At 32.7% G+C, this 26,240-nt stretch overlaps 1 protein-coding gene, 1 long non-coding RNA gene and 1 pseudogene across 4 annotated transcripts; 1 reads left to right on the forward strand and 2 right to left on the reverse strand.

The window, feature by feature from the left end:
- Window positions 1-2,554: 2,554 nt before the first annotated feature.
- Window positions 2,555-4,932, reverse strand: LOC107949882 (microtubule-associated protein TORTIFOLIA1-like; annotated as a pseudogene).
- Window positions 4,933-17,558: 12,626 nt separating this feature from the next.
- On the reverse strand, window positions 17,559-19,324 carry LOC121225735 (uncharacterized). Its single transcript, XR_005923603.1, has 3 exons — window positions 19,236-19,324; window positions 18,719-18,792; window positions 17,559-17,786 (listed from the first exon to the last, which is right to left on the reverse strand). It is a non-coding gene; the product is annotated as an uncharacterized lncRNA (long non-coding RNA).
- A 1,913-nt stretch (window positions 19,325-21,237) lies between these two features.
- LOC107920341 (serine/arginine-rich splicing factor SC35) lies at window positions 21,238-25,179 on the forward strand. 3 transcript variants are annotated; one of them, XR_001690567.2, is made up of 10 exons: window positions 21,278-21,454; window positions 21,545-21,623; window positions 21,997-22,076; window positions 22,221-22,287; window positions 22,677-22,748; window positions 23,256-23,459; window positions 23,542-23,725; window positions 23,853-23,962; window positions 24,248-24,430; window positions 24,770-25,179. XR_001690567.2 is itself a non-coding variant. In XM_016850006.2 (8 exons), exons 1-8 carry the CDS (start codon window positions 21,379-21,381, stop codon window positions 23,856-23,858), a joined length of 768 nt encoding a protein of 255 aa, XP_016705495.2. In that variant the 5' UTR covers window positions 21,238-21,378; the 3' UTR covers window positions 23,859-24,137. The 3 variants fall into 3 exon arrangements, 1 of the variants encoding a protein (XP_016705495.2); XR_001690565.2 differs by having other exon boundaries at window positions 24,248-25,179; XM_016850006.2 differs by lacking the exons at window positions 24,248-24,430; window positions 24,770-25,179 and having other exon boundaries at window positions 21,238-21,454; window positions 23,853-24,137.
- The last annotated feature ends 1,061 nt before the right edge of the window (window positions 25,180-26,240 follow it).

A 26,240-nucleotide genomic window follows, 5' to 3' on the forward strand; every position in this document is an offset into this window, starting at 1 on the left:
ATGGACACACTGTAGCTCTTATGAGTGTCCCGTTATATGGCTCTTCGTGAGCTTCCCGATTAAAAGCTATTTGTGAGCTTCATGATTAATGGCTCACTAGAGCTTCTTGATTAATGGCTCTTCGGAGCTACCCGTTATTGGCTCACATGGGCTTCCTGAATATGGCTCTTATGAGCTTCCCGTTATACAGCCCGGATAAGCTTCCCGTTACATGGCTCACATGAGCTTCTCGTTATATGGCTTGAGAGAGTGCTTCCCATTTAAGTGTTCTTACGAACACTCCTGAATATGAATTGATGAATTACAGATTCGTACACTTCATGTGTACTACCCGATGTCCATCAATATTTCATAAGGTTTAATGGTTAAAGTTCTGATATAAGTTAAGATAAGGTCTAAATGAATTAATAATTGTATTTACCTAAAAATATATAGAAATGTTTATGCGATGAGCTCATCTCTGTTACTTGAAATGCATTTGAAATACATGACTAACTTGCTTGATGATGTATATGTGTTAGGTTATTGATTTCGATGTACTTTGTATGCTTACTTTAAATGAACATGAATGGTAAGTTAATTTTCTGTTATACAAACTTATTAAGCATTAAATGCTTACTCTATTTTATAGTACTCGGAAGCTCGTAAAGGTTGGAAGCGGGTTGGAACAAGATCACACTATCCTTTAGCTCATTTTGGTATAATTAGTGAAATTACCTTTGGTAAAATGGCATGTATAAGCTAAGTTAGGTCAAATGATGGAATGTTTTGGTTGTAATTAGCCATTGGAATGGCTAATGATGGCATAATTTGAGGTATATAAGTATGAGACTATGTATTGTTTACTATATGTGTGTGCTTGGACTTAATGGATTGATGCACTAGGTATAATATATGCTTGAGTGAGTATTTGATCACTTTGGTAAGTTAGATGTTTGAATAAATGTTATGATATATTATGCATAAAACTGTTTTGGCTTGATTTGAGGGTTATGAATTGGTTGGTGAATGTGCTTAAATGTTGTTGTAGGTGGAAGGCAAGTTGGGTGAGAAAAGTGGCCTTGAAAATGGCTTATTTTTCGTCTACACGGGTAGAGACATAGGCGTGTGTCTCAGCCTTGTGTGACACACGGTCATGCACACGGGCATGTGGTTTGGTCGTGTGTTCCTTGCACCTAATTATTGAAAATTAAATTATTCACACGGCCTAGCACATGGGTGTGTGGCTTCGCCGTGTGACCCAAGTCAGAGAGTTACACGGGTATGGACACGGGCTGGGACACGGCCATGTGTCTCACATCGAATGCCCACACGGCCTAGGTTACGGGCGTGTCACTTGGCCATGTGAGCCACACAACCTAGCCGCACGGGCGGGTGTCTTTTGCACCTAAGAAAAATTTTAAAATTTCGTGAAAAATTCTCTGAGTTCCTGGTTTAGTCCCGACTTGTTTCTAATGCATAATTTGGGCCTCGATGGCCTATATAAGGGACATTATGATTGAATATGATTGATTTCTGAAATGAATAGTAAATGTTATAAATTAACTGTATTTGAATTGTAAACTATGGTAATGCTCCATGACCCTGTTCCGGTGATGGAAATGGGTTAGGAGTGTTGCACCACAAGCCCGTGTTGCCATGCCGTGTAACTGGCTGATGCCGTGTGAAAAATCCTGCACCTAAAATGAATAAGACACACGGCCGTGTGATAGCCCATGCCCTAAGCTATGTGCACTTAAAATGAAATCTAAAACAAGCCAAAACATTACCCATTTCTTAAGGGCACGTTTGGTTCGCTGTATTGGATTAGAGGCGTATTGGATTAGAGGTGTATTGGGATTAGAGGTGTATTGGATTAGAGGTGTAATAGCTAATCCACTGTTTGGTTGAATGTAATGGAATAGAGGCGTAATAGTAATCTTGTGTTTGGTTGAATGGAATAGAGGTGTAATAGCATAATAGAAAAAACTAAAATGACTAGAATACCCTTAGCATAAATTTGTTTTGGTAAATGATTATTGTTATTGTTATTTAAATTATAATAAGATTTTTATTATCAATAATAAATAATTTAATCATATTTAAACATAATTATTATTAAATATATTTTAATTACAATATATAATTTAATAAAATTCTTAATAATTAATATTCTTATATTAATTTACTCAAATCATAATATATGATACTGTAAAATATAAATTAACATAATTATTATTAAATATATTTTAATTAAACTATATAATTTAAAAAAATTCTTAATAATTAATATTCTTATATTAATTTACTCAAATCATAATATATGATACTGTAAAATATAAATTAACATAATTATTATTAAATATATTTTAATTAAACTATATAATTTAAAAAAATTCTTAATAATTAATATTCTTATATTAATTTACTCAAATCATAATATATGATACTGTAAAATATAAATTAACATAATTATTATTAAATATATTTTAATTAAACTATATAATTTAAAAAAATTCTTAATAATTAATGTTCTTATATTAATTTACTCAAATCATAATATATGATACTGTTGATGCTAGTTTTGCATAGATGGTATAATAGACGTACATTTACATTTATATCAGAGGCCACTATCTTACATGATATACAAAAATGTATAAGTGGCCTCAACCATTGATGCTAGTTTTCTTTCACTTCAAATTTACATCATGTAAAATATATGCGCCGAACCAGAGTAACATAATCATGAAGTTTGCAAGAACAACACAGGATTCCAAAACCAAAACCAGCAGATTTACTTATCAAACTGTTGCAGCTCAATTTTCCAGGCAGATGCCAATTGTAATAGAAGTTGATCAGGTACTGCGCCTTCCCAATTCTCTGGTGGATCCATCGTGGAAGCTGCTTCGTGTAAATTCAACAGAAGCTCTTTCTTCAACTCCATCGTTATACCCAATGCATCATGTCCGTTTTCTATCACCACTTTGACCAGCTGAATAATTACAGGAATTTTTTTTTTAATAGTAAACTTATAAAAGAAAATGTCTAAATAGAGCAGCTTGAAGTAAATGGCTCAAAGATGAAGAACCCATACCTGTTGAATCCAGGATAGACAAATATCAAACAAATCTTGCTCCATAAGAAATTGCACAATAGCGTGCAAGGCTTCATTTGCTATCTCATTTGACAGTTGATCAACCATAGGGCCTGATCTATCCATCAGCTTTATAAGCAAGAGATCATCCCCTGTAGAGAGAACTTCTGCATAGGCAGAGTCCATATCACCTACTTGAAGGGCATGCATTGCATTGCTCCAAGAAGTCCAGACATTGCATTGCATTGCATTGCAGGGCAGAGTCCCCTTGTTTCGAGTTTCTGAAAGAATTCAGGATTCAACTCTCTGTCTGTTAATGCAGGTGATTTCTTCTTTAAAATTACAACTGCTTTGTCAATAATGCTTCCACCTTTGCCTTCAGAAACAGAATCTGAAGTCTGTGTTTTTTTATCACCCGCACTTGGATCTTTGGAGCCATTCTTTTCTGATGATTCAGCTGACTGAGCATTGTCACCATCTACAGCATTGAAACAAGTTTAATCCAATAAGATGAATGACCTACACATCAGAAGGACAACCCGTAACACTTAACTGACACACTTACCATGAGACAAGGCTTTCAGGTCATCTGCAGCTCCATCTTCCCCTTTTCCTGCAATCTTCTTCCATAATTGCAATGCTTCTGTCATGCTATCTCTCACAGGTTTCATCTGGTTGACCAATGATTAAACGTTACAATAGAATAAAATTTCCATGAGGCAGTGTTGAGTAATGTAAATCTGTCATATCTGCACCATTAGAAGAGATGATAGTGAAAGGACTTCAATCCTAACCTTGCTTAATCATAATGTGCTAGCTGAAAGTCCCTTGAAAACCAATTTAGAAAGCATGGATGCATACAGTCCAAACCCACATTTTCTATTAGTCTAAATTCTGTCACACAATTAACCCTATGATTTCTAATTATATCAAGTTCCTACAAAAAAAAGGAAATCTATGTGGAGGATATACATGTTTTCCCGAAGCAAAGTGACCAGATCAACACATGTAATGAAGAAAAGAAAGTACATGGTCTGGCACCAGTCATGTCCAAAATATGTATCAAAATTTCACAATGAAATCATACACAAGGCATTGATGTAAAAGTAATATACATATATATAAGTATGTATGCATGCATGCAAGAAAAATGACTCCAAAAAGCTACCCTATCAAAGCGACAACCCTCAAGTATGGTTATTGTCGAAGATGCTCTATCTGCAATCAAGTTGCTTGAATGCAGTGCCAATGCACTTAAAGAATCTGCAGCTGCCTTTCTCGTCGCCCAATCTGTGCTCCCAAGGCATTCGTGGATGCTTAGCTGCAATGCTTCCAAGCTCTGAGGTGCAATTGCTCCCACCTACATGGTCATCATAAATTTACAGAACTTCAATTTTCTTTTCCTATTTTTTGACCAAAAAAACAAATTGTTCCTATTTGTGGAATTTTCCATATCTATTCCCCACCTAGCTACCTAATTCACATGATCAAATAAAACAAGATCTACAATACCAGCCAAAAAAAACAAGCACAAAGTAAACAATAAAGAAACTACAAGATATTCATTTACGATGATACTTGACATCCACAAAACCAACAACATAAATCATCAATATCCTTATGAATCAAACACAAAACAACTGCAATACACAAACCTGTGACAAACTTGCCACTACTGGCAAAAGGGAAGCCTTGGCCATAAAATTCTGGTTATTCAACAGCTTGTAGATCCTTGGACACAGTTTCTGAAAAGCAGGCAAAGGAGGATCAGATGCACATTCCACCATCTTAGCCATACACGTCGATGCACCAGATTGTACCCCTTTGTTCTGCTCCCCCATTGCTATTTAAATTACAACAGAACAAACAACAGAAATCGAAGATTAGCAGAGAAGAGAGAACAACTTCGAACGGCATGCATTTCTTAAGCCTAACCAACAACAGAAAACACATTTCAATTCAACATGCAATACAAACAGAATAAAATTGGCTAAAACTAACCTATTAGCAAATCGGGGCACAATGAAGAACCTGAAAAAAGCAAAAGGGGAAACCGATTAGATAAAAACAATAGATCATATTTACCTCGAAAGTATTGGTTTTCATCTACAATAGCAAAGGATATTAATCTATCGGGAAACATAGACTAACCGATGACGCAAATCGGCAGAAACTGTGAGCAAATCGGCCGAAATAGAAAAGAAAATAATCGGGGGAGCAAATCGGCAGAAAAGGGAAGAAAATAATACTGGGAAAAAGCAATGAAACAAGGAAGCAATTCGGATGAAGGTGGGAAACGGAAGAGAAACAGAGGGGATCGATTAGGGGTAAAAGAGGGAAGGTTTAGGGTAGGGTCATCTAATCTGAGAATAAGGGGGGGAGTAGAAATCGGTGTTTTTCACCGATTAGGGAAGTAAGGGGATAGACGCGTATTAGCAATACGCTCAACCAAACGGCGTCTTAGATTGGTATTAGGTGGGCCCCACCGATTAGGGGTGTATTGGCTTGAGAGAGTGCTTCCCATTTAAGTGTTCTTACGAACACTCCTGAATATGAATTGATGAATTACAGATTCGTACACTTCATGTGTACTACCCGATGTCCATCAATATTTCATAAGGTTTAATGGTTAAAGTTCTGATATAAGTTAAGATAAGGTCTAAATGAATTAATAATTGTATTTACCTAAAAATATATAGAAATGTTTATGCGATGAGCTCATCTCTGTTACTTGAAATGCATTTGAAATACATGACTAACTTGCTTGATGATGTATATGTGTTAGGTTATTGATTTCGATGTACTTTGTATGCTTACTTTAAATGAACATGAATGGTAAGTTAATTTTCTGTTATACAAACTTATTAAGCATTAAATGCTTACTCTGTTTTATAGTACTCGGAAGCTCGTAAAGGTTGGAAGCGGGTTGGAACAAGATCACACTATCCTTTAGCTCATTTTGGTATAATTAGTGAAATTACCTTTGGTAAAATGGCATGTATAAGCTAAGTTAGGTCAAATGATGGAATGTTTTGGTTGTAATTAGCCATTGGAATGGCTAATGATGGCATAATTTGAGGTATATAAGTATGAGACTATGTATTGTTTACTATATGTGTGTGCTTGGACTTAATGGATTGATGCACTAGGTATAATATATGCTTGAGTGAGTATTTGATCACTTTGGTAAGTTAGATGTTTGAATAAATGTTATGATATATTATGCATAAAACTGTTTTGGCTTGATTTGAGGGTTATGAATTGGTTGGTGAATGTGCTTAAATGTTGTTGTAGGTGGAAGGCAAGTTGGGTGAGAAAAGTGGCCTTGAAAATGGCTTATTTTTCGTCTACACGGGTAGAGACATAGGCGTGTGTCTCAGCCTTGTGTGACACACGGTCATGCACACGGGCATGTGGTTTGGTCGTGTGTTCCTTGCACCTAATTATTGAAAATTAAATTATTCACACGGCCTAGCACATGGGTGTGTGGCTTCGCCGTGTGACCCAAGTCAGAGAGTTACACGGGTATGGACACGGGCTGGGACACGGCCATGTGTCTCACATCGAATGCCTACACGGCCTAGGTTACGGGCGTGTCACTTGGCCATGTGAGCCACACAACCTAGCCGCACGGGCGTGTGTCTTTTGCACCTAAGAAAAATTTTAAAATTTCGTGAAAAATTCTCTGAGTTCCTGGTTTAGTCCCGACTTGTTTCTAATGCATAATTTGGGCCTCGATGGCCTATATAAGGGACATTATGATTGAATATGATTGATTTCTGAAATGAATAGTAAATGTTATAAATTAACTGTATTTGAATTGTAAACTATGGTAATGCTCCATGACCCTGTTCCGGTGATGGAAATGGGTTAGGAGTGTTGCACCACAAGCCCGTGTTGCCATGCCGTGTAACTGGCTGATGCCGTGTGAAAAATCCTGCACCTAAAATGAATAAGACACACGGCCGTGTGATAGCCCATGCCCTAAGCTATGTGCACTTAAAATGAAATCTAAAACAAGCCAAAACATTACCCATTTCTTAAGTGTCAAGCCAAACCAAAACCAAACATTTATATATCTTCAAAACATATTCAAACAAGCTTAAACCATACCAAAACATACAATTTAAGTGCTTAACCAATGTGCCTTCATTGACACCACAATTCAATTATCAAACCAAAACCATATTTCATACCAAACTTATTTGCATTCAAAATTCACAAGTCCATACATTAAACACATGCCAAACTATCATTTCATCCAATCCATTCACATTCATTTCTACCATTTTTCAAACACCTCCGTGAGACTTATACCAAATGGCCAAAACAAATTTACAATAACATATACATTCCAAAGACAATGGAACATACACAAGTAAGTTCAAACAACTTTACACCAAGCTAAGATGTAACATATGAAATAAGTATCCAAACATATACAAACACACCTATTACATGACAAGTTCCACACCTTATTTGGATTTTCTTACCAAACCATGATCAAGCACATTATTAACTAAAAGCATACATTCATCACACATATAGAACATATCACTTGTAGTAGTACTTAAAACATATATAAGATACTCCTATTACATGCCACATATCCCAAAAATAAATGTTTTCAAAATCTACCTAAAAAACTTTGGATAGTGTGATATTTGCGTTGATCTAATCACCCAATGCTGTAGAATGTTATCTACAATGAAGCAGGAAAACAACACGAGTAAGCTTCAATAAAGCTTAGTAAGTTCGAAGGTTGAAACATTATAACTTACCGATAATCACAGTTTTATAATTAACAAAATCAATGGCTAACATTAACCTTGTCAATCACAACCATTCAACAGGTGAGTTTCGTAAGTACGAGTCATTTATTCACCTCATTTATACAGTATAAACTATTATCAAGTCAAGATATAATATCGGAAACCATGAACACATGTACAAGTCTTTCACAAGAAATTATAATCAAATATTAGTTACATGTCATCCTTAAGTCATTTAACAACTAAAATTTCAGCCCGATGAACGGTATAAATAGATACTGATAATCGGTTATCCACCCAAAACACTTCAGAAAGCTCATATGAGCCAAACCAACCGAGAACACACCTTGGCACCAAGTGCCTAGCCCATAGGCTAATATCCCTCTAGAAACACACCTGGGCACCAAATGCCAAGCACAAAGGCTTTACGTCCACCCCCGGTAACACGCCAGAATCAATGTAAATATAACACGGTAGTCCACAACAAATGCTAGAATCTAGTATATTTAGTGGACAGTAACAAGTCAGGAATCATTATCTCATCACAAGTTAATCCCGTACAACATGCAATATAACCTATTGGCATGCCAATCGTATCATAATCGTTTACTATGTTCAAACATGCATTTTAACTGAACTCATCACATTAACAAATCAAAGGCACTTCCACAATATCTCTACACATATTGTATATCCATTACATCCATTACGAGATTATATAATTCGTATTTTACAATCCATTTCTCAACTTCCAAATAAATACACTTTCACTTTATAATTATTTATAAACAATTAATAATTAAGACTGCATTGTCAAATATTCAATCATATCTCAATTTTAATTAAATAAAAATCAACATAATATATATAATCACATATATTTATTTATTAATGCTATGAACTTACCAGGGCTAAACAACAAATATGACAATATCAGGGACTAGTCAACAATTTTCTATTTTCTGCAATTATCTACCGATTCTTGATTTATACAATAATTTTAATTTCAATTATCAGTCCCAATTATGTTATAAAAATCCATTTAATGTATATGACTACTTAATTAACATTTTTCACAATTTCTCTATAGTTTTACACTTTGTTCAATTTAGTCCTTAATCCCGAAACTTCCACATTTATCACAATTAAATCAAATTCAAGCTATTCGAATTCTCTCTTAATAATAAACAGCCCATAATTACTGAAATTTCTCAAAAATTTAATGCTAAATTTTTTATTTTATCAATTTAGTCCTTAAATTTTAAAACCAACTAAAACCATTTTACAAAATAGTCCTATTTAACTATCAAACTTATAAATCTATCATAACAGTTCTAAAATCTTTAACAGTTCTAAAATCAGAGATACGTGTTAGCTAGACCTAGTTACAATGTTCTCAAAAACATAAAATTTATAAAAAAAAAGGGTTCGAATATCACTTACATACACGACTGAAAAAACTTGGAAGGTTCAGCCATGGCTTCCTTTTATTCTTTCTTTCTTCAAACGATGAAAATAACAAAAATGGTGAAGATGACAACCATTTTTTTAATGTTTTAACATGATATAATATAAAATTTTAATTTATTTAATCACATGTTAATTAAACATGCATCCAACCGTCCACTATAATTAAATATGGTATAATTGCCAAAAAAATGTTTTCAAATTTACCATTTGTCTCATTTAACTAATAAAATTCAATATCAATTAAATTTTACAATTTTTTTGATTTAATCCTTTTGTTGGAAAAAACAAGTTTAGAAAATGCAACAGAAAATAAATTTAGGGAAAAACCAGAGTTTTAAAATTTTTCCAAAACAATATATTGGTTGTGATATCTAAAGTAATAAACATTTAATCAAAATTGTACATTTTCTATTCATCTAGGATGAGTGCTTCGACCGAGTAGTCTTCTTCGCTATCCTCAAGTTTACATCTGTCGAATGTGGGCTCGCTTCGAATCAGAAAATTTTTCACAAAAATTATCAGTGAGGTAATTTCATAATTTCTCTAAACCTTTGGGTCAAGTTGTAAATAAAAAATATCTCTAGAAATTTTCTAGAATAATCTCTTCAAAAAATTTTCTCTCCTGCAACTTTCTCTTGAATTCAAGTATGTGTAAATAATGACCCAATGTTCTCTTTATATAGGGAGAGTTTAGAGAGTTCAATTATGATTAAACTTAATCACTTTAATATTAAGATAATCATTTTAATATTAAATTAATAAAATACTATTAAGATAAGTACTAAATTAAATTTAATATTAAATTGTTAAAATGATATTATTTTTGGAATAATTAATCTGAAATAAAATTCTCTAGTAGAGTTCCAGTAGCAGCGTAACTCTTCCATTGCTCAATCACCGATGACCAACCGCTATCGGCCACTGGGACAACGTCGTCACAGTCGTCGGCACTGCCGTATCCGGTGATGTAGCTGCGACACCTTTACGGCACCCCGAGCTGATTCAACTGCTGCCAGTTCAGTCCAAATTAGTGACGACCCGATCGGTCCGGTCTAGCCACCAGTTGGATCATCAGCCCGGTTTTACATACCGAGCCCAGCTCAACCAATTTTTGGGTCTTGGTCTCGGTTTTAGGCTCTGGGGCCCAATTTACGATATCAGGTTCGATTTTCAAGTTCAATTACCCATTAAGCCAATTGTCTGACTTGAAAATTAACTTCTAAAAATATCATATTAACTTTAATTAATTTGATTAATTTAATTTTACTTGATCAAAATTAATTTTTTAAAAAATCACTTAGAATTTCTAAATTAATTTTTCAAGAAAATTCTTTAATCAAATTATCTAGTTAAACAATTCTTACGTCCACCTAATTTAATTCCACATCGAATAAATTGACTAAATTAAAATTTTCTCAAAGTCATAGAATTTTCTTTTGATTCAAATGCAGTCCGATCGAGCTTTTGTTGAGCTAGCGAAGGGACCAATCAGACATATACAATTAGGCTCTAGTGGTTGCAATTATGTCTAGAAGCATCGTTCCGATAATTCGCTGTTACTTAAGCATAGAGTCAATCTACAAGAAATACCATGATTGAAAACTCCTTATTGTATACTCTTTACGAAAGTAATTCATCCAATTGCTTTGTCCAATGACATCATTATGTGTGTGTTGGTGTTACCCTCATATGATATCCTTGATTCCTTTTAGTTAAATCCGTTCACTCAATACAATCATATTTTATCTCATTGTCACTATTGTGTTTTCTTAATGATTAATATGATCACTGTCAACAAATGAATGTGATAAATTACTCGTTTGAGAACGAGTAACCCGTGACCATGTTCCATATTTATCAATCCACACAATGCTAATGAGAGGATATCATTAACTCTTTAATTGAGCTATGAATTCCACTGTTGCTAGTAAAGTCATACCATACACAACTCATGTACCCAACATACCGACTATGGGCTCGATCATCTTTAAAGCATAAGCCTCCACTTATATCAAAGCATATGAATTGCATACGCATGGTTAGCGACTAACTCAGGATTTAGGTAAATTACACCATGAATGTCACAAGTGAATTAATTCACAAAGGAATTTAGAATTAATTCATCTTGGGTCCAATCTAATGTATCATTCTACCAATGAAAACATCTATGTCTCTACTCATGGAGTCAATTACTCCGATAGCCAAGACTAGTCATCTCCCCAATTGGAATTGTAGACGACATAATAATCATTCTCAGTATTTGAATCAAATGTTCACTTTAATTCTTTTACGGGATTACAGACTCATTTAGATTATCTACTGAACTGAGTCGTTTTTCTCGCAATATAAACTTTTTTTACAATGTCATTTATCTTCAGTTTGAACTTTAGACAATTAATGAGCTAATATTTGTTTGTCACAATTTTGCTATGAATGTAAAATATAAAAGACATAAATACAAAATACATAATAGTGAAATGTGAAATTATCTTTATCTATTTATTTATCGTTCAAATAAATAAAAAATAGTTACATGTTTACTACAATATGAGCACATTTCTCAACACATTTTCCTTAATTAACTATCAAATTATTAAAATTTTTGGACCGAACTTCAATGCACCTATTTAGTAACTCCGTAAATAATTAATAAAAATAATTATGACATCAGTTTACAAAAATGATGTCTTGATACCTCATCTTCCAAAACCACTTGACTTTAGGACCAAACCACTTTTACTTAACTAATTATCCATTTAACAAAAATATTAGATTAGAAGTCAATAAAACACTAAAACAAACTCGTAAATATTATTAAATAATATTTACAGTCTTATTCATCGAAATTGTGGCTCTAAAACCACTATACCCGACACCACTAGAAAAATGGGTTGTTACACTTGAGTTTTAGATTAAATTCTTTACATTTTCTCTAATGAAATTGATCATATAAGAGTTGCATAAGTAAAGCAAGTGTTTACAACAATAGACAAAAAGAAGGCCAAATAGATCAAGTGTTTACATAAAACAAAGAAATTGATTAAACTCCAAGCATACAACAATATAACATCCAAAAGAAAATAGGGTAAAAGAGACAAAACAGATGAAAGAAAAGCATAGAACATTGGTAGAAATTATATTTCATTCATTAATTAAGACCAAACTATTTACACAAAAAAGGGCAAACTATTGCCAAATTTGCCTACAATTCAGTACAATTGAACTCATTTGAATTGTAGGTAAATTTACAAAAAAATTTAGTAAATATTTGCTTATGTTTAGATATTTAGCAATAATAGAAAAATTTACAAAAAAAAAATTTCCTAAGTTAAGAAATCAGTAGCAGTAATAGACAAATTTACACGATAAGCTTAAAAAATTAACAAAATAAACTTTCAATTCACAATGTCATCAATGGGTCTGAGACAGATGACTCTTGAGTAGAAGGCATCCATCTAACAGCGATTGGCTTCCTCTTGAATGGAAGTTTTTCTCTTGGGGCAACTTCTTGGTGAGTTGATGTAGCTTGTTGATGAGTTGGGACAACTTCTTGGTGAGTTGAAGTAGCTTCTTAATGAGTTGGGGCAACCACTTGGTTATGATTCCAACTTTATGTCTTGTGACCTACACGAAAAAGTGAAATCCATCAAGCACATTAAATATATAAGTAAACTAATGAAGCCAAAGCAGATGACTTACTAGAATGTTTTGGTCGACTTCCCCTTTGCAACTCCTCTTATTGTGGCTTAATTTCTTGCATTTACTACACTTCATTTCCACCCCTTTCTTGGTCAGCTTTTTGTTGTTTGTGGTTCATCAAGTTCTTTCCTTCTCACCTTAGTAGGTCTGCTAGGTGCCCTTAATGTAAGAGACATTATGTCCGGCACAGACTCCCATGGCTTATGACCCCTTATTGGCTTGTTAAAGTTGGAGTAAATGGCAAACTGGGTTTGCTTGGTGTATCAGGTTTGTACAGAAGTTTCAGGGTATCCATTTTTTAGATGAATGTCAACCATCGCATGCATGCAAGAGATGCCAGTGAGATCCTAATTCTTGCAAGAGTAGAAATTCTCAACTAGGTCTACCACATCCTGACTGTTTGGACCGTATTCAACCTGATATCTATCCCCACCAGTATGTGATGGAACACGACTAGAAAACAATGACTAAAACATATCATACTCAAGTAAAGGCAGCATATGATGAGCCCCACCAGCATGTGATGGTAGAATAAAGGTATAAATATATTAAAAATGATTTATTTACCTTAGTGAATCTTTCATATTGACATCCACCTTTTTCTTTATCTTTGGACACAAGTGTCCTTTAATTTTTCATCATCTTCTTTTTTATTGACAATCAACAACATAATTTTGGTCTTAATTGTTTCCATCATGGTCAGAATGGGCTTCCCTTTTGCTTTCAATATCACCTACTAGTAAGTAATGTAAATGATTATGAAACTTGCTCCTTAATAAACTGCATATAGAAAATGAATAAGGGTTTACCTTGTTAAAGCATTCACAAATATTATTCACCAACATGTCAGACTGGCTCCAAAACGAGAAGTGGGACCTTAACTAGTGAGCAAGGCTCTTTCCCTTCAACTAATCATAAGCATGCCGATTGGTATTCTTCAGTTCAGCCTTGGCATCCTCAAAATCTCTTGGAGTACTTGCTCTAGCAATTTTCCAAAGCAATTCTTTCAATTCATTTATTTTGAAACCAACTTTCTTAAAATTGGCATGTAGGTGTCTAACACAATGTCTTGTTTCTGCATTAGGAAATAACATGGGTATTACTTCTACAAGTCCCTGCAAATAGAGCGAAAACAATTTAATTCTTTAGCATGAATCCTAATTAGAAAAAACATAAAACAAATCAAACAAATAGAGTTTTACCTTATGTTTATTAAACATGAAAAATACCTGATATGAGCTTACAATTTTCAAGTCCAGTATGTAGCCACCAAAGTAGCCCTTCAAGAAACGTCCATCTAAACTTATTATCCTTCTACAACCAACCTTAGATCCATCTTAGCATGCCTATAGATAGATATACATCCTTTAAAACAAATTGTTATCTAGATAACATATTGTTGTTGTTCCAATAATTTGGGTCTTAACCTCCAACAGATACTCATATATCTTTTCATTTTGTGCCTTATAACCTCATTCAAGTAATTCTACCACCTTCAGTTTATCCCTCCTACATTTGGTTAGTGAGACAAGGTAAAGGAAATCTCTTTTGACATATTGTTGCAATGATGTCAAAGAATAACCAGGAACAACGATGAATTTGTCTTTATAATGTTAAGCTAGCCAAGCTGAGGTTATATTCTTATTTTTATAGACCTTAGAGCAAGTATGGTTAGAGTTTAAACTCCTAATTTACCATGTCTGGTCAGTAAGGTCATTAGGGTGTAGTCTAGAGGCCCATATGTACCAAGAACAATTTGAATTGCCAACTGCCTTTAATCTCTTTTGATAATCTTTTAGAAACTTAATAAAATAACTATTCAGCCTACCATACTACTTGATAGCTTCTTTTAAATAGTATTTGGTCGAAAATAACATTCTAACCTCAAGTTTTGGATTATTCATGTCACTATTTGAGTTGAACTCAGGTCAATTTTGGCCATATGAGTAGGATTTATGTGCACTATTTAACCTCTCAGAATTATCACTATCAGACATATCACTATTAGACACATTAAAATCAAATAGTTCTTCTTCACTCTCATTAAATTCATCATTAAGTAAACCTGCCAAACAAATTTAATATCAATAAAGGCAGTGGCAAAGAACATCCAAATACTTTAATACAACCTAGGCAGTGACAAACAATAACCAATACAAAAACAATTTAATACAAACAAATTCATTTTTGTCATGCACATGCCATACACTTTAATACAAAGAAATCCATTTCTGCTATGTATAATAACCAAACAAATTCGTTTATGTCATGCACATGCCATACACTTTAATACAAAGAAATCCATTTATGTCATGTACAATAACCAAACAATTTAATACAAACAAATTCATTTTTGTCATGCACATGGTAGACAATAACCAAAGAAATCTAAACCTACCATACACTTTGATACAATCAATAATCACATTTGAATCAACATTTAAAAAATGTTCTTGAAAACTAGGAACTGATTTGTCATATTTGATTCATATTTAAATCATTGAATCCAAAGAAGCTCGATACTGTTAGTCATAAAAATAGGAACTGATTTCTCTCTTTCCTAAGGCTATTTGTATGAACATGGTAGACAATAACTTTAGAAAAATCAAAATCTGCCATTCACTTTGATACAAACAATAATCACATTTGAATTAATATTTAAACAATGTTCTTGACAACTAGGAATTGATTTATCATATTTGAATAATATGTAACATAAATAAAAACTTTCGAATAATTCAATGACATACACAATTTTGAATCATATTTGAATCATATGTTTGAATCATATGTAACCTAAATTTTTGAACTGATTTGTCTCTTTCCTAAGGCTGTCTGTATGCACATGGCAGATCATAACTTTAGAAAAATCCAAACCTGTTATACACTTTAATAACCAAAGAAATCAAAATCTGGCATACACTTTAATACAAACAATAAACATACACAGTACATAAATCTTATCCGAATGCAACATTTTTTAACAAAAAAATCCAAAAACCCCTAAACGTAAATCCCCTTAAATCCAAAAAATCATAAACCAAATATAGAAACTTACCCATTACAGTGGATGCAACAACATCGACTACTTCTCTTCTATTAACTATTGTGGTCTTAAACCCTAACCACTGATATCTTTTGTTGTCTTCTTTTCTCCCTAAACCCAAAACCCAAAATATCAATCATTCGACCTTCAATCGTTCAATATTACCCTTACCCTAAAAGTTTCAATTCTTCAATCGTCCAATACTAAACCCTAAAATATTAGTTACAATCGATTTTATTTTATTCTCCTTAATCCCAATTGATCATTTTTTTCCTTAATCCCAATCCATCTTTTCTTTTCTTTTCCCAAAACCCGTCCAAACCTTAGACCCTTCGACTCCTCGTCCAACGTGGCAAGTTAATTGGCCACGTCAGCTAGTTAACTGGCCACATCACCCGTCCCATTAGGCCTGTAATCGAAAATGTTAATGGGTGACTCATTTGTCACTTTTCGATAACGTTAGTGATTGATTTGTTGTGTTTTGAAAGTTGAGTAACTTAATTGAAAGCTGAGTGACTGTTTTGTCATTGAAATCAAAGTTGACTGACTATTGGTGTACTTTACCCTAAAAAATATATATGTTGAATTCTAACTAATCCATGTAATTTGAGATTTAGGCTTAAGGCCAGTTTAGTATTGTTTTTGAGAAGTGCTTTTAAAAAGTATTGTGTAAAAGTAATTTTGAGAAGTACTTTTGAAAATTTTGGTTTAAGATTTAAATACTTAGTACTACTGTCAAAAAGTGTTCCTGAAAATAAAAATGTCCATTTTAGACATGGTGTTACAAAATAACAAATATGCATTTAAATAATGTTCAAATTAGTTAGTATTAAGATATTTTAGTAAGAATATAAAAAATAATTTATTATAATTTGTTGTTAATATTTTAATATACGAAATATAAATTTTAAATATTTTTAAGCAATTAATATTAATTATTTATAAAATTTAATTCAAATATATATAATATAAAATATTTAAAATATATTTCAATAGGAATGTAATTATATATCCAATATAATTCTTATATAAAATACTTTATAATGGCTAAAATATCCTTTGTTATTAAAAACGCTTTTGCCAAAAGTAGAAACAAGAAAAATTACTTCTGCTTTTGGGTTCAAAAATACTTTTCAAAAGTACTTATGACTTTAAAAGTTGTCTTGTAACACCCCCTAACCCCGAACCATCGCCGGAACAGGGTTTGAGGTATTACCGAACATATCAGACGGTTTACAAAAAGAATTCTTAATAACTAACAAACATATTGAAATAAAATCATAAATTCATATGTTTATTTACCAATTGACTTCATCTCTTTTTTTTTATAAATTTTATAAAAATTTCGGCAACATTTCTGCTTATTTTTACATAGAACCCCCTGCAATTAAAACCATATCTTTTCCAAATATAACCAAATCAACCAATTCATTCTACATTCACATTTTCTATTCTAATTACTTCTAATCAAACTCAATCAACATAATATCAATTTAAAATTTAACAAGGTAATAAATAAATCAAAATAGATAAACTTCTTTCATAATAATTCATAAACTTTTAATACTAACATTTTTTTTAACCATTTATATTAAAACATAACAACCTTTGTACACATCCTATGTACATGCCACATTACCCAAAAGAAAATATACATCACCAAAGTTATGCTGAAGTCGGGATTAATCTAGATGCTAAACCGGGACCTTTGACTTCTATCGACCTGCGCACGAAAACAACCGTACGCTGAGTATTTCATACTCAGTGGTATTACCATAATTCAAATTATAACAATAATAAACATGTAATGCATAATTCGTATATACAATTTAAATTCAATATTTCAACAATAGCAATTCATCAACCAATATCGTATATCCACAATTTGAGTTTGAATAAATCATGAACCTTAGGTTCATTTCTTAATCTCATTTCACATTTCAATTCACAATTCAACTTTTTCATATCATTTCAATAGCTCGTTTGACCAACTCGTTCGGTTTATCATTTCATCATTTACCCTATTAACAAAACTCGGACTTTGGCGGATACACGGATCCAACCAAACACACCAGAATGGCACCCAGTGCCTCATCGGATAGTTCGAAGCAATAGTTGACACCCAGTGTCTCATCGGCCAAGCCGAAGTAAGTTGGTACCCAGTACCTCATCGAATCTATCCGAAGAAATATAGTGACACCCAGTGTCTCATCGACTCGAGGTCGAAGTATCCCTGAACTCTTCCAATCCTATGGCATGCCAATTATATCCGACTCAGCCCGACTAGTTAATAGAGTATTTAAATCACATATATTCTCAATTCAATCACAATTTCTCACATTTTCAATTCAATCATTTTTCCACCTTTCAATCAATAATTATTTCACAAATTCACATATTTTCACAACTCAATACATTTCCATACAATTTAATACCATTCACAATTCGATTCAAATTCATTTCCCGCTTTCAATCAACAAACAATTCAAATATTATTTCATATCAACTATTCAATTTAATTCCCACTCATAATAATAATAATACTAATAATTATATTAATACTAATATTAATACTTACTTCACATTTCATTTACTAAACACATAAATTAAAATTTAACATTTAAAATAAATAATTTGAATTATAGTAATACAAACCGTAAATCTCTCGCTTTAGTCCTCGATAGCTTTCCCTTTTCCTTTTGATGGCGATGCCTCGGGTTCTTTATTAGCTACGAAAATAATAACAATTTATACTATTAATTACAGCACTAATTATAATAAATAATTGAATTTCTATTCAATTTCTTCCTAATTCTCAATTTAATCCTAACTAAATTCACTTACTTTCCTAATTCAATTCCCACTCTATTTCTATTCAAATTTCATCCAAACTAAAATTTAACTATCAAAATTTCAGCATATTTTGCTAATTTCGAATTTCTCTAAATTTAGTCCTTAAAACATAAAACTTATAGTTTCTTTTACAATTTAATCCCTTTTTCAATTCTAACTTAAAATTCCTTCACTTTAATCCCTAATTCATCTCTTTTGTTCAACATAAACTATTCTTGAAAACCTATGAACTTACAAAATATCAACTTGATTCCATCAAAACTTTGTTTTAAAGCTTTTAAAACATTAGAACTAAGAGAAAAGGGCTAATTTGACTTACCAAATTAACTCCAAGCTTTAAAAATCTATTTTCCCCTTTTTCTTTCTTTTTTCTTCTTTCTTCCCCTGTTTCGTTTGCTTCTCTGTTTCTTTGTTCTTTCTATTCTGTTTCTTTTGTTTTGTTTTTATTTCTTTACTTTCTTTTATTTACTTTACTTTATTTCTTTTATTATAACTAATAATATTAATAATAATAAAAATCTTTTACTTATTATTTAAGCATATATATTTATTTTTATTACAAGTGTACCTATGTAATTATTACTATTACACTTGTCTTAATCTTTACCATACATTTCTCATCTATTTAATTTATATAATATAATACAATATAATATATTATATTATATAATAAAATAATATATATAAAACATAAAAATCTAAGATTTTTATCACTTTTACCGTCCCATTTCTTATTAATGGCTTAATTTCCATTTTAATCCTTTTTATTTTCTTTTGATTTATAATTAGACTTTTACCCTTTATTCATTTTAATCCTTTTTCCTAATTACTCTTAATTAAGCTAAATTCACCTTTCTAAAACCTAATTAAATACACAACTAATCTAGTAAATATTTCTAATAATTATTTTCAGACTCAGTTTACTAAGACGGAGGCCCGATATTATACTTTTCTGATGCCCGTGAATTTTGGGTCATTACATGTCTATTTAGTATTTTTTGTTTGAACTTATTTTAATATAACCCATGATTAGAAAACAAACATGTTAAATTGATAATTTTGATGAAAAGTAATATAAATTAATATTTAATTTATGATCCAAAATAATAAAAGAATTATGTTAAAAAATAATAAAAAATATTTTTTAACATACTTAAAGAAAAATTAGATTTCAATTTTTGCAAAAGCACATGGTTAGTGGGAAGATAATTATATAATAGTAAATTTAACCTTCAATATTTATATATTATATTAATTTAGTATTGATTCTACAAATATTAACCCTTAATAAAATTTCAAAAGATTTGCCTTTGAATAATTCAACGACTCAAATTTTGAAAAATAACAATTTCAATTCCTTGAAAATAAAAAAAGTATTCATTTCGTTAATTCAACCTAAATTCAAGTCCAACAACTTCAAAAATAATAAATTAAAATTTGATTTGCTTCATGAATGATAGTCAACTCAAGTTAACAAAAAACGAGTTAATTGTTATTGAAAGATTTCAAGTTCTTAACCATTTGAAGTATAATGAAATAAATGTATTCGGGGATTATCTAGTTTAAATATAAACATGTATATTTGTTTAAAAAAATATTTTTATTTATAATTTACACATTAGGTATTGATTTATATTTTCATGTAAGAAGTAAGATAAAATCAGATAATTATTAAAATTGATGACTAATTTTTTTAAAATAAACTAAATTAATATAATATATAAGCATTAAAACTTAAATTTAATATTATACTAATTTTAAAACTTGCCGCGTTATCATCTCATTAGCTTGGTGATAAAAAATGAAAATCAAATGGTGATAGATAGAGGTGATCATGGGTTGGGCTACCCGGACCGGCCCGGCCCGGCCCGACGGCCTGTTCAAAAAATGGGAGGGTTCAGGTAAAAATATAGGCCCGAAATATGAGTTTGGGCTAAAAATAATGCCCGTTTAGAAAACGGGTCGGGCCTCGGGTAAGATTTTTTGGCCCGCGCCCGGCCAGCCCCGACCCCAATTATATATTAAATATATATATTTTTATTTTTAATCAAATATACTTTTTATTATATATATTTTAGACTTTTAATTCGAATTATATATTAAATATATATTTATTTTTAATTAAATATGGGCCGGGCCGGGCTCGGGCTTAGCAATTTTTTTCGAGTCAGACTTGAAAAAAATTTTAGGCCCATATTACGGTCTGGGTAAACGGGCCTAAAATTTTATCTGGGCCCGGCCCGAACCCGACCAGGCCCATGATCACCTATAGTGATAGGTGTCCAAAAAAGAATTTATTGATAGTTGGGTCACTACTAAGTAATTTATTTATTTATTTATTTTATTATTGTTCACCACTTGATGTACAGAACAAACCCAAACCCTAGCCCATAATCTTAATTTCTCCCTTTAGAAAAAGAAAAACTCTCTCCACCCTTTCATTGCTCTTCTTCTCCACCGCCATGTCTCACTTCGGAAGGTCAGGGCCGCCCGACATTAGCGATACTTACTCTCTTCTCATCCTCAACATCACCTTTCGTAAGCTTTTTTCCCCTCTTTGGCTACGATATATATGTTTATATTATATTACTGTAACTAAAACATTTGATTTGTTTTTATTTTGTTTAGGCACCAGTGCTGATGATTTGTTTCCGCTCTTCGACAAGTACGGCAAGGTGGTCGACATCTTCATTCCCAAAGATCGAAGGTTCTTTTTCTCCCTATTTTATTTTGTTATGTTTTTTCAAAAAAAGTGCTGCCAGTCCCTGTGCTTTGGTAAAATTTGAGATCTAGTCATTGGATTTAAAAGAAAAGTTCCAGTTTTTATTTAAAAATCCCAGTTGACACTGTTAGGATTTTTCCTTAAAATTTGCCAATCAATACACCGCGAATCACTATAAACTCAGTAATCATATCTTATAGTAAGTTAACGTCGATAGAAAATACTAATTGTGTTAGTGATTGGACTAGAATTTTTAAATTAAAAAAAATTAATCAGAATTGTCCGAAGTACACGCTGACTGTATATATATATATTTTTACAAAATTTATGAGATTATGATTTTAATTTATGATTTCAGGACCGGTGATTCTCGAGGTTTTGCATTTGTTCGCTACAAGTATGCGGATGAGGCACAAAAAGCTGTGGATAGGCTCGATGGTATCAATCCTTAAACACTTGTACTCTTTTGTCTTTTTTATTTTGCCCATTATATGAGCACTTTTGTATGTATGATTTCAATGTTGTATTAAATTTGTAGGGAACTGATTAAGTTATGCAATGACATTTTCCTTTTTCTTGCAGGGAGAGTTGTTGATGGTCGGGAAATAACAGTTCAGTTTGCAAAATATGGGCCTAATGCAGAGAGGATGTAAGTTGTGTGTGCTATTTGTCTTTTGATTATTATTCGACTACTTTTCCACTTGAACAGGTTCTGAGCCCTATGGAGATGTATGGTTTGTAATAAATTACTTTATGACAATGTGAATTCAGTTCTTGTTTAACCAAATATTACAAAGGAAAATACCTTCTTGTTTGAGTCTCAATAAAATTTCCACTTGCTAAGTAATAACTAGCAATGATTAACTAGTTGGCGTTTCCTGTATAAGTTTTTTTGGCTTGTTTTGCTTGCTCACCAAAATCTGGAAGTGCCATCCAGTTTTTCTATCGTGTGGATATCTCCTTTTTTCATATTTCTAGTGTATATATATTCTTTAATCTGTTACTGAGTTTTCTGTACTTTGTTAATGTCTGTTACAGTCACAAAGGAAGGATAGTTGAATCAGCACCAAGATCGGGGCACAGGTCAAGAAGCCGCAGTCCTCGCAGAAGGTAAGTTATTATACCCTCCTCTTTTCTTTTTGGGCAACTTTTGTTTTATTTCGCTCTTGCACTATATGTTGCAGTTTCTTTCTTTCTCTTCTGCCCACTTTTTCTTGATGAATTTTGAGAGATATTGATGAAGGGATAACCTTGGGATTTTTCATATTTATTATGCTTGTTCCTAACCAACTGAAGCACTCTAGATTCATGATAGCATGAACATGATGGTGTAATGTGTTGTTATTATTAAGCCAATTGACTCAATGTTTATCTGCTCGTTCCTGCATTGAATGTGTGCATGCACTGGTTGTCTTTTGTTGCCCGTTTATATTTTGACAATTCCAAAATAGGTTTCTTTTATCTGATTTTATTTCCAGAGGAAATCAAATACTTCCATGTTTGGACATACGATGCTTCTTAAGCTTGGTTGAATACTCAAAACTTATATGGATTAGTTGTGTTTATTTATGCTCTTATTTGTGGATATCTGATGTGTATTGTGTTTAATATCTTCAGGCACCGTGATGACCATTACAGAGATAGGGATTATAGAAGAAGTCGTAGTAGAAGTCACGACAGGTATGAACGTGATCGCTATCGTGGGAAAGACAGAGATTCTCGGCGCCGTAGCAGGAGTCGTAGTGCTAGTCCTGACTATTCTAAAGGCCGAGGAAGAGGCCGCTATGATGATGATAGGCGGAGTGTTAGTCGATCGATAAGGTTTGTACTTTGGGATTTGTGTTGTCCAGTTTTTTTTTCCTCATTTTCTTAAGTTAAGTGTGATACATTTTTTATCTTTCAGTGCTTCTCCTGCTCGCCGCAGCCCTAGTCCTCGGAAGAGCCCTTCCCCTCGTAAGTCTCCCCCTAGGGGTGAAAGTCCTGATAGATGTAGCCGTGATGGACGGTCTCCAAGTCGTCGAAGTGTTTCACCACGAGGGCGTCTAGCTGATTCTCGGAGTCCATCTCCTCAAAACTCAGATGTTGATGTGAGTTTTCTTTGACATCTTGTTCACTCTCCTCCCCTTGTTAGACTTTGGTTTTTTTGTGTAAATTTACCCTTACAAGCATTGTTTTCAAAATTTGACTGTTTACTTTTTTATTTGTATTTTGTAGGAATGATCTTGCTTATGGCATCGGAATTATGGAGACTTTGAGTAGCATGTTTCTTGTTGATATGTTGCTAGTGTTGAGGACATCCAAGTATCATGCATTTTCTAGTATTGGTAGGACTGGGGTGTCGGTGTTTTAATTGACTTCAGCTTTGTTATGGTATCTGAACTTATGTAGTTTTTAGCTTGATGTTTCATTACTCATCAAAGGTTTTGTGATGTAAGTTTGTTATTGTAATTTGTTGCCATCCTCTCTTCAGATCTCATATTTGGCTCTGATTTTGCTTTATATTTGTCTTTCTAATTATGAAAGGGGCAGTGTGCATGCGTGTGTGTGTGTTTTATGGTTTATTTTCTAAGAAGGCTGATTCATCTTAAACCATCTGTTGGGTTTTATAGCAATGTTCGGGAAAGAATGACTTGGGCAAATGGACATGGTGTTGATGTTGATGTTGATGTTGTGGCTGTCGGTGCTGTTTGTAGCTTTAGATGATTGTTCGTGATTATGATGCTGGTTATAGCAGTATGCTGATTGTGCAGGACTGTCTGTTTACTATATTTAACTGAAAGATACGGTGATGGGTAAGATCTGTGGTCACGTCTTAGTTTCCACAAAGCCTTGTACCATTTTGGTTTCTGATGTTTCAATCTTATTATCCTCCGGTCTTCTGATTTCTAAATATTGACACTGAGGATAAGTTGCTGTGATGGTAAGAAAGGACCTGAGATGATTTTTTGACCTGAGGAATGCTGTCTTTGATGGATCTGTAATGCATTATATCTTACGAGGTTACTAAAATTTAAAAAAGTAATGTATGGTCGCATTACAGAATTAACTTGTTCCTTTTTAATTGCTTGTTTGGTGCATTCCGCTAATCTTGTTTAATCATGATCTTGTTGCTTTAATGTTTTGAGTTGTAGCAAATTTGACCGTGACTGTGTAGCTGTGAAGCGGTTGTAAGATATACACGGCTCGTGGGAAACCATTTGAGTAGCCGACAAATAAGATGTAGCAGGCTGTTGCTGCCTTGTTGTATCACATTGAAAATGGTTTTAGCATAGTTGCTTAGCTCTGTTGCTAGTCTGCTTGTAGCGACCTGTTGCTGCCCTTCCCGTGGGGGATGTGCTGGTTATGGCACTAGCAGCATGTGATATGCCGCATCCGGTCACATGGCAGGGGTTAGCCTTCAATGTCACTACTTTAGTTAATATGTTCGAAAGATATTGCGTGACTATGTGATCTAATAGTATATTACAATCCGGAGACCCCTATTCTATAATGCTTTAGAGATGGTAATTAAGGAATGCAGTGAGTGGTCTTCTGTGCTGAATCATCAAGAAGCTGTGTGTTAAAAAGGTGGTGGCATTCATTGATCTCTGTTTTGGTATGTGTTGCATTTTTTAACCTAATAATGGTAATAGTGATGGTAATAATTTGGGTTTTTCCTTTAATGTTATATGAAACGAAAAAGCTTGGGAAAAAAATTCACCTTGTTTTTTCTTATTTAGACATGTCATCAATATCAATAACTTTCAAACTTAGGTAATTCAAGTCGATGGTTTTGAAATCGGACAGAAGGTTGAGTTGATTAAATTACCGGCTGGTTTTGGTTCAAGAAAAAAAAAAGGGAAAAAATATGGGAAATTATAGAAATTTTGGAAAATTTCAGGAAAAGGGAAAAGAGTAGTAAAAATTTCTTCTGTTTTTTGAAAAAATTACTCGCATTGGAATAGATGGAAATAGCTGTTATAGATAAAGTAGCTGAAGTTCAGCTATTAATGAAGGTGAAAGAAATTTAATATTTTTTCTTTCCTATCTGCTTACGGAAAGAGTCGAAGCTTTTATATTCTTCTCTCCAAAATCATCTTAAAAGGCTTAGAGATAACTCCTTTGCTTAAAACACTAGCACTAGCACTTGCTCTTGGTCTTTCGTTCTTTCGCTTGGGATTTTAGGGGAGGCGGCAGCATACAAAGCCAAAAACTTTTAAGCTTATAAGTGAGCGGCTGCCTTTTTTCTTATGTCCTTTTGTTTTATTTTTATTTCTTTTATTATTTTTGGCAGAGAAAACTAGTTTTGGCCATTTTAAAATGGAGTTGGGCTGTAAATATATATTTTTTCAATTTGGGCTACAAAATAGGTCCAATTAGAGAATAATTGGTTGAATCGAGTTTTTATTGGTTCATCCAGCTGGTGGTCTCGGTTGATCTGATTTTTAGGTTAATCGCTTTTTTATATTATTTTAGATTGGTGTATTGGTCAGTTCTAGATTCAATTGGTTCGGTTCTAATAAGATTAGTCTAAATAAATTAATTAAATGATAAAAATCCCAAAAAATCTAGTTTAAGTATGAATTGCATTGAACCAATGGAGATAACTTTGTTAATTCTATG

This window comes from Gossypium hirsutum, chromosome D13, assembly GCF_007990345.1.
Source record: "Gossypium hirsutum isolate 1008001.06 chromosome D13, Gossypium_hirsutum_v2.1, whole genome shotgun sequence".
Lineage (NCBI taxonomy): Eukaryota > Viridiplantae > Streptophyta > Magnoliopsida > Malvales > Malvaceae > Gossypium > Gossypium hirsutum.